The sequence below is a fragment of the Lingula anatina genome, chromosome 6, assembly GCF_051362555.1.
Source record: "Lingula anatina isolate TDL-2025a chromosome 6, LinAna3.0, whole genome shotgun sequence".
NCBI lineage: Eukaryota > Metazoa > Brachiopoda > Lingulata > Lingulida > Lingulidae > Lingula > Lingula anatina.
The window spans coordinates 15,244,266-15,254,070 of NC_141772.1; the positions used below are offsets into that span (position 1 = coordinate 15,244,266).

General features: G+C 36.9%; 1 protein-coding gene across 1 annotated transcript; it reads right to left on the reverse strand.

The window, feature by feature from the left end:
• Positions 1–988: 988 nt before the first annotated feature.
• LOC106152333 (sulfotransferase 1C2) lies at positions 989–7,543 on the reverse strand. The gene is made up of 6 exons (XM_087014788.1): positions 7,519–7,543; positions 3,739–4,037; positions 3,151–3,474; positions 2,557–2,654; positions 1,995–2,157; positions 989–1,854 (listed from the first exon to the last, which is right to left on the reverse strand). The coding sequence occupies exons 2-6, from the start codon at positions 4,022–4,024 to the stop codon at positions 1,742–1,744; spliced, it is 984 nt and encodes a 327-aa protein (XP_086870914.1). The 5' UTR covers positions 4,025–4,037; positions 7,519–7,543; the 3' UTR covers positions 989–1,741.
• Between the last annotated feature and the right edge of the window lie 2,262 nt (positions 7,544–9,805).

Below are 9,805 nucleotides of genomic sequence, written 5' to 3' on the forward strand. Positions count from 1 at the left end.
AGTTGTTTTCATTTGTATAATCCATGGCAACTGTTTTTTTCTTAAATACTGCAGTTTTCTTTGATGGAAACATTGTATACCAATTGTTTCAAAAACCAAGCATCTTTTCGGAAATACAAATTTTTTCGGCAAAGGAGAATTACAAGCAATGTAAAGAGGCAGGCGTCTTGACCACATGTTTACTTAGAACAGTAGAAATTGGCCCTTTTGTTATCATCTAAACTGTCAAATGGTAGTCAGATGTCCAGGATTTTTTTTTTTTTTTTTTTTTTTTTTTTTTTTTTTAAATGCAGTCATATGTGCTATTTTCGTTCTGAATCAGAAGTGTCGCATTTGGTATGAATGATTCGTATCTGATCTGTATGCATGCTACGAAATGGGTGGTAAAGGTATCTGACTAGTATTTCTAAAACAATGTATTGAAATTAAAGAAAAAAAATCTTTTTTTAAAGCATTTTGATATATTAAAATATATTAAAATAGCTCTTTATCTCAATTTTACCCTGGCTAAAAATGCACTATTTGTATGTCCTTCATAGTATATGTTTGGAACATTTTCATTGATAAAAAACATAAAATAATCAGTATATCTGTATTGGTTTTTCAGACATGTACACGAAGGGGCGACTTGGATTGAAAATAATACCTTTATTAATGTTCTAACAATAGCAATTTGACTTTGTCTTTTGCATATAGATATGTACATACGTGAACTTACTTCAAATAATAAGAATGCATAATACGGGTAAAGCAAAGATATCAATAATACAGAGATCATCGAACTGATGACCACGAGAAAATGTATAAAGAGGTTATTAAACGTCACGCTTGTTTATGGACACACTTTAGTATTAAAGGTACAGCTTTGTGATCATTTTGTAAATTATTTGACATTTGGACTTGCAAGTTAAATTTATACTCTACCTGAAATTCGAACTGTGCATGAACCCAGCAAACTAAAAGCAAAGTAGTTCGACTGACATTCGACTGCTTTTCAGTTATTGAACTGTAGTATTTTATTGCAGCATAATATGCATTGAAAAGCATGGCATGAAAAATGAAACACTATATCGTATTCTTGCAAATAAACCTATACATTACACCTATCTAATCTTAGGCAGTTTTGAGGCAAAACAAACGTTCAGTATCTGAATCTAATGATATAGTTTGACTTTCTCTATTTTTTTTTTTACAAAAGAAATGTTTCTTATCTTCAAGTAAGACTTAAAGTTTTTTAATTAAAAAAAAAATTATCACAGACCTACTGTTCTGACATTTATTCTGATTGCAGCATTTCAGAGCATAAAATGTGATAAGCCTTAGTATAACGTGGGAAGTTTTGGAGCTCGTGCTGTATTTTATTAATTTATGATAAAAATGATTTTTTTTCTAAAAACAACGACACTTACAATGAAGTTTTATATTTAACGATAAAAATTTTGTTGGCATTTAAATTAACGAGTGTTTAGTACCGATTTCAAGGAATTATGGCACTCGAAATGGTTATATAAGATCACAAATTAAAGGTATGTTATAGTTTGTTGAAAACTAATTATGAAGCACGAATCGGCATAAACATCTAATTGGTTCAAGTAATGATCCAGAACTTTTCTCGACAAAAATTATATTTTGTGCTAACGCCCTGAAAAAAAAAACGCCTTAAACTCCCTAGATGAACAATAATAAAAACGTGTCATTGAACTACACTGTTGACTGTTAACTATTGGCCCAAATGCATTCTTCAAAGCTCGAAGTCAACGCTCACTCTCAGCTTATTTTGTTTCTCGTTGAAGATGGCGTTAAATTTTTCGTTTTGCGCTACAGTGAAATGGTTCTTCCAGTCACCAACAATACCTACAAAAAGACAAAAATGAATAAATAAATAAATAAATAAAAAGTATTTGATATTACTAGTCTATAACTTTACAACTAGAAATCAATAGAACCTGACAGTTGCACTTGCCTGCTGTATAAAAGGTTAAAATGTCTCTTACCTTTTCTATACATGCTGCCTCCTGGTTTCCAGAAAGATTTTGGCTCTTTTTTCGCTTTCTTCATGTGCCCAAAAGAGCACTTTTTAGTCACATTTTCGTAGACCTCCTCGGATTTGGGATAACCTAGAAATTCTGCAATGCGGCGTACCTCTTTTTTAAGGTCCTAGAAATTGAAAAGAACGATTTGGAGATGTTTTTGTTAGTCTCTTTCCCCATCTCTCTTACCCACAAACGCACTGGAACGTTCACTTATTTAAATAAAAGTTAAAAATTTCGAATAAAATCCTATGCACTCGTAGAATTCCTGAACTTCAATAATATAACTCTGATTTTTGGACTCTGTCAGTTTCTAATACAGCATGAACGTCAGGATACAGGCATATGTCCTTTATTTTTTCGACAATATGAAACTAATATGACCTCGATAAACCAGTTATGTACACGAAAAGCAGTCTCCTTTCTTGACAAAAGCCTAGCTGCTGCGAACCGGGTTTTAAAGATTGTAATGCTAGTAATAATGAATATATTGAAATGAGAAAAATAAAATGGCTAACTGCCATACCCGCTTCATGTCTTCATATTTGACCACCAAGGCATTGGGGTTATTTTCTAAAACTTCCATCCAATCTGCAACGTGGTCGAACCAAGATCCGTACAAACCTAATTGAAAGAATGGCATTGCAGACATTGCATGAACTCTTCTGTTTTTTCATGTTTAGCAATATTTAAATACATATTTATCATAAATGGAAAAACAAATAAATTTTAAGATATGGGCCAATTTTCAGTATCAAAATTAAACCAGTTTTATAGTTAATAAGCATAATATGGCATAAATAAATAAATAAATAAATAAATAAATGATACATTCGTTTTAACTTAAAAAATAACGAAAAGACATTAGTACTGAGTATACAGAACATGGTATGGAAGGCAAAATCGAAATCAGTTTTCACATTTCTCGCCGAAAATGTTCTCCACGTGAAACAATTTTCAGAAAGTTTATTTTGGCCAGATTTGTGTCAGGGAACATGAAGCAGTTGTGAAAAAACTAGATTTTTAGCAAAAATGAATTTTTTTTTACAAATAAGGTTAAAATTTGCATATTATAGGTTATTCATTCTTGTGTTATGAATTACGTTTTCTATATATTTACATGTATTTTCGTCCATAGTTAAGTCGAAGTACCCGTTCCAAGTTCCATCATACAAATCGCCTTTGTTGTTTTTCATATGATAATATGAGGATACGAAGGCGTCCTTTGGATTCCGTATTGTGTATATAATCTTAGATTGCTTCAATGCTTCTTCTGGAAACAGCTTCAGCGGCACATGTGTATCTAAAACCCTCGGCGACGGCAGTTTTTCCAGGGACTCCACAGCGCACGCCTCTGGGAACATGGTACCTTCTTTTATGCTGTCAGTGAGTTCTTCCCGTCCCGTTATGAGCAGTTTAACCACTTCATACACCCAATGTGTTCCTAATGAGAAGTTCATACTATTACAGATATATAAAGTTCGGCAAATATTTATATTACTAAAAAGACATTCTGAGAATTTTTGTACCATTAATTAAAACAATATCATTTAGAATTATATTTAATTAAAACTTGTTCAAGGGATGAACTCCCAAAAAAGAGGCACGGTGAGTAGATTGATAAATCTGGTATTTTGTCTCGAATATAGCAGATCTCTCTCTCTCTCTCTCTCTTATGGCGTGTGTGTGTGTGTGTGTGTATGTTTACCTGATTTAGGCCAGTTCACTATCCAGACATCATCCTCACGAGCGTGAAACTTGACATAATTGTTAATGTTACTTTCTACAAGAGGAAATGGATGTAAGTGAATTCCCTTAACGACGACTGCTCTGAAGCTATTCCCCTCGCTGTCCGTCAACTTTATCCTCTTTCCTGCTTGTCTCCAACCGAGCAAAACTGATTTGACCATATTACGAACTTCGGGAAAGTGGTACAAGTCCATAACAAGGAGATATATTGTGCGAAAGAAATTTCTGATTAACGCAAACACCATTGTGTCAGCTGGACTGAAATATTGAAAAGAAGTAAGTCTATTATATGCTCCTGACAGATGGAAGTAGTGGGTGCATGGTGGTTGGGAATGGGGGTAGGTGAGGGGAGGTGGTCAACGGTTGTAGATGTTTATGCAAAAGTAATATGCATGGCATTTATTAGACAAATTAGTTCAAGGCCTAAATAGACCTCATAGAGCTCATTCCCATATCAATACAACTCCATGGGGAATCTCGCTGAATGCAATCAGTCTCCCCTTGTTTCCAACGTACTCGTATAATCACCAGCTTTTCTGTATTCTGTTCAACACTAGAGGAGGGCTGAGGAGAAGTATTGTAAATCTGCTGATCTGATCGCATTCAGCGAGAGTTCCCGCGGAGTTGGATCGATCTACGTAGACTGATAGTTTCATTGGAAATGAACCCTTGTTTCTAACGTGCTCGCATAATCTACAGACCCACATTTTCCCCCGGCCCCTTATAGATATCCAGGATAGGTTACAAAAGCCCTCTCCGCCAGGCAAAGAAACTGTTAAGAGTAAATGGCACAAGTAGGCCTAGTGCTAATTCTGCCAAGCCGAGTACATGAAACAGTATTTTGATCGCCATATGTGTGTACTGACTCTCCCTTGAAAAGGTCACCGAACAATGACTGAATCCGCCATTTTGTTTGGAAAAGCAGAGGGAGTGCTCCCACCACCCCATCCCACTGCATCCCCTGGAATGCTCTATATACATGTATATACATGTACTTAATGCGTAATAATGAGATATGTAAGATATCAATATTACTGTATAATCTAGAATTTCGATATCAAACCCCACAAGATCGCACATACAAGTCTATACAATCAAGGAGTTACAATTAATGGTTAAATGGACAAAGATAATGAAACAATATTAGTCTAATACTGGATCTTACGTTGAAACGGAGATCACAAACGTTTCGACCTTTAACAAGGTGCTGTCCCTGTCAAGGTGAACTGCTTGGAGGTGTCACCGGTGTCACGTAGTCACAGTCTGAGCGGAATGTCTCCCATGACCCGGTGTGAAAGGAATGCATGTCCCCCAGGAACGGAGGTCCTCCGGACCTCCGTTCCTGGGAAAACATGTCCTATGGACGTGCGTTCCCTAGGATGTACTGTCCTACCCGGACCTAGATTCCCAGCTGTTTTTATACGCAGCTAGGGCATGTATTCCTGTCGGACATAATTTCCTTTCACATATACACAGAAACGCACGTCCTACATAATTAATGTCCGCACAATAATTATAAACACGGGGCTATAAGCATCGGTAATTTTCGGTCGGCTGGCAGCAGCTTCCACACAGGCTCATCAGTAAGACGGCTGGATGAATAACCAAGAGCGTAGAGAAACGTAAGTGAGTTCGAATCCTCAGCAACGTTGTTACTCTATATGCAAATTTTATCCTTATTTATTCACTGTTTCAACGAACAAAACGCACTATGTAGTTTGTTATATAATTTGGATTATATTGATGAGGCGAGATTTTAAATGTTTGATTTAAATATCATCATTTTTTTTTAACTTTGAGCTATTTAAGAATTCCTTTAATAACTCGACACCGTGGCCGAATTTCATCGGATAATTATACGCAAAAGTGAAATATGCTTTCTACTTTCACCTAAAAATACAAAGAATTAGAACGGGAAAATCAGGATCCATATGTAAAGGAAAAAATGCGCTCTGAAGAATGTTAAGACTAAAAGTCAAAATGCATGTATAAAAAATAACAGAAACATTCAATTTAATTATCTTACAACTATACACATTTAATTTACAGTCTTTAACTGCATATTATTTCTCTCTAACTACAAATATTCCCAATGATCATCAAGTCACCAAGTATGAAATAATAAACTGTCACCCGAACGATATGTATACCAGTACCAGAGCAGCTCGAACGTCATCGAGAAGTGTTCAACACGTATTTGTAAGCGAGCAAATCGCGAAAAGGTGGCTGTGTATTATTTCACACACTCATATTTCACCATAAAACACCCCGTAAAACGTATAATGTGATGTGTATAAGGACAAAAAACTTATTGGTTAGAAATAGGTACGAGCCAAAATCCAAAGCTGTGTATCACAGACATATAGTATGTGAATGACCGCTTAACAATAATTAAGGCATTAATGTAATGTGAAGAGGCCGAGATATTTCACAAGGTACAATGAATGGCGTGAATCTCATATTTTTCATATTAATAGGAAATATATATATATCCTAAATCTAAAATTAATTTGAAGTTTTTCGTTTATTTAAAATATCTTAAGTTAGCCGAATGAAGTGTGTATAGGGATACATATATACAATTATAATAAGTGTAATATCATTCTTAAACATCACGTTTAAATATTAATCTTCTGAAATTAACACATCATTCATATGAAAATGACAGAGGACATCTATTACTAGTCTAGCTGGGAGAATATGTCCGACTAGGACATCGATGCCTGTCTGCAGGACTTAGAATACTAAGTAATGGGTGTCCACTGGACGTTAAATCCCAGTAAATTATGTCCTAGGACATGCGTTCCTAGGAATGGAAGAGCCAGGACATGCATTCCCAGGACTTAGTGTCCTACGGACACTCATTCCTAGGAATACATGTCCTACGGACATGCATTACGGCGGACATCCATTCCCTTCACACCGGCTTTTCAGTTCACAAAAATAACCACCAGACTTGTAAATAAATTTAATGGAGTCGCTTGTTTGTTCACTAGGAGCATTTTATGATCGTGCATGTAATTATATAATGCAAGTGTTCTTGTGCAGTTTGAGTAATTAAAATTAGTATGCATGCACCACGAAATAGTGCAGCACTGTACCTCAGATAAGAAATTAGGATATAAGGAGTTAATACCTAGAGTGAAGATTTACCAGAGAGACCACTTGGGAGAACTAGGAAGACGGACGTGAGCTATGGGAGTGGACAGTCTGAACCAGTCCGTCTCTTTGGCGAGGATCATAACGTCGAAGTGTCAAAAGTATCAGAGGGGTGTTGTTGGTGGGTGAATAATGCGGAGACATATACACTAAGCGTTCTGCTTATTATAGACCGTTTTGATACTCCCACACATGAGCCTTTGCAGTCTGCCGGTCAATGTCCTTACACTTAACACCGTTACTTTTCCTCAGATATTTTATTCTCAGCATTCTCTCTTTCACATGGACTTACTGGTTTCTTGGGTATGTTGAATGGTTTATATGTTGTCACAAAATCAAAGTGATTGGAAATTTCCCCAAGTCTATTAGACATTTTTTATGAAAGGGAGGCTTACCTACACAGACCGTAACTACGTGACCCTGGTGACAACTCAAAATCAGTTCACCTTAAGGCCTTGTCGAAAAGTTGTAGTAAGTTCGTGATCTCCGTTTCAACACAAGATCCAGTATTAAATTAATTTTGTTTCATTATCACTTTGAGGTTCGAAGGAACCACTATAGTATAGTCTAGTGCACTTACCGAGTAGGCCTACCTGTTGATTGAATACGTACAGGGTTACCACTTAATATGGAATATTATTTTTTGGCGAATAAATTTTCTACAAAATATTTAATTTCTCTCTAACTGCTTTAAATCCAAAGCTAAGGTGTCACTCCATGTGTAGCCAGATGTGTTACCTAATTACCACACGACTTTCGAAACAATTGATGCATGCAGTTGCATGTTCTGTGGTCATAAATGTGAGGGGTGGTCTTTTCGGCAATTTCTGCCCTTGTATAAAAACGCATGGGTTTGGTCAATCTTTGGAGCGTGTTTAGAGAAGCAACAAAGGGATCGCTCTGAAACTTGACAGGTACCTTAGTGACGATATGGTACGACAGCAAAGCAACGCAGCTTACTATGGGATTCTTGCTCTCAGAGAAAATGGCCAGAAACGGACAGCCATTGCCAGGTAATTCAACATTTATCAGGAACCGTTTGTGAAGTACTCCAAAGAAATGCTGCTACAGGGGCACCTACTCCAATACCTCGACCAGGGTGTCCGCGTATCACACCAAGAAGACAGGATCGCATTCTCCTTAGTGGACGCCGTGCTGGTCGTACAAAGACAACCAGTGTCCTCAGAAAAGAGAGGCAGAATGTCATTCAAACGCCTGTTTCAAGGTCCCACGTGAACAAGAGATTTCTGCAAGCCGGTTATTTTGCACGAAGGCCAGTAGGGAAACCACTGTTAACAGTAGGTCATAAACAGCGACGTCTGCAAAGAGCTGGGGACCACGTGCGTTTGCAGCCAAACCACTGGAATCACGTCGTTTTCAGTGATAAGGCCAGATATGGATTTTTTAGGGTTGATCGTCGAATCCGTGTCCACCGACGTGTACGAGGGACATAAAACAATGATTGTGTACTGCCTAGGGTGCTAGCAGGGGATGGTAACGTCTCTGTTTGGGGAGTATTTCATGTCGGTGCCCAGAACCAGTTGGTTTTTCTAGGAGGCAACCTCATCCAGGATTCCTACAGAGACATTCTACAGCAAACAATGCTTCGATTGGTAAGATTCATCTTCAGGAACAACTTTGTGTACCAAGACGCCTGCTCAACCCCACATCGAGGCCGCAGAATCACTGTTTTTCTTCAAAACCAATGGGTTCAGCAACTGCCCTGGCCTGCAAACTCTCCAGATATGAACCCAATTGAAAATCTGTGGGCGGAAGTAACTCACAGAATTAATAGCTATGGTCCTTGGCCGGTAAATAGTGATGAACTGCGACAGGCAAATATCACTGCGTGGAATGATATCCCCACCCAAACTCTAAAAAACGTGTCACAGGATATGCCGTGTAGGATGAGGGCGCTGCAAGCGGCTGCTGGAGGTCATACCCGCAATTACTGACTTTTCATGATTTACTGTAGTGAGTTCTTTGACTGTGTAACATATCACTGTCCGGAGGCTATCATTTTCTTTAATATCTTATCTTAAAGTTTATACTGACATCAAACTGTTGATATGGTTTTCTGGGGGTGTTCCTTTCTTTTGAATGGCATCTTATGTCAGATTTAATATTATTGACCAAAATATCTCACAACAGAAGACTGGATGTTATTATCACTCAGTGACATACTTTTTTAATGACTCAAGCCAAAAAAAAATTAATCAGCACTCAAAAATAACAATGATAAAAAATATTCCATATTAAGTGGTAACCCTGTATTTGTGAATGCTTTTGCACAAAAGGGCACTACTGATTGAATAAAGCCACGGATATTGAGGTTCTTTAAGAACACTCGTACTTTAAGTTCAAGGTCAACTCTTATTGTCGACATTAAAATAAATGCTAATCATACCAGCCAAAGATCTTGGTAATGGCGTGACTATAATTTATTGATCGAAAGATTGTCTCTATTTTTCATGAAGTTTATCAGTTAGTTTATTTCTGCAGAGGTACGTGTAAATTGTTGACCCTTAAATGCTGCAGTTTTCTTTGGTGGTCAATTTGTATATAAATCGTTTCAAATATCAGTCATCTTTCCGGAAATAATTTTTTGCAAAGAAGTTACATAATAACCAGCAATATTAAAGGGATAATAGCTCTTCGTTTCGGCCAAAAAATGAATTTTCCTGGAGTAAACAACAATTTTCCCATACTTACCAATGGTTAATGAATCCACTTTTACAATCAAAGTTAGTCCCAGTTTTTTTTTTCTAAAAAGTTTGTTTTTTTGTTGAAATCTCTTAAGAAATTATAACTGAGTACAGCCATCAATGGAGGTCACGTGGTCTAAAGAAAAGCTCAGATAACAGAAT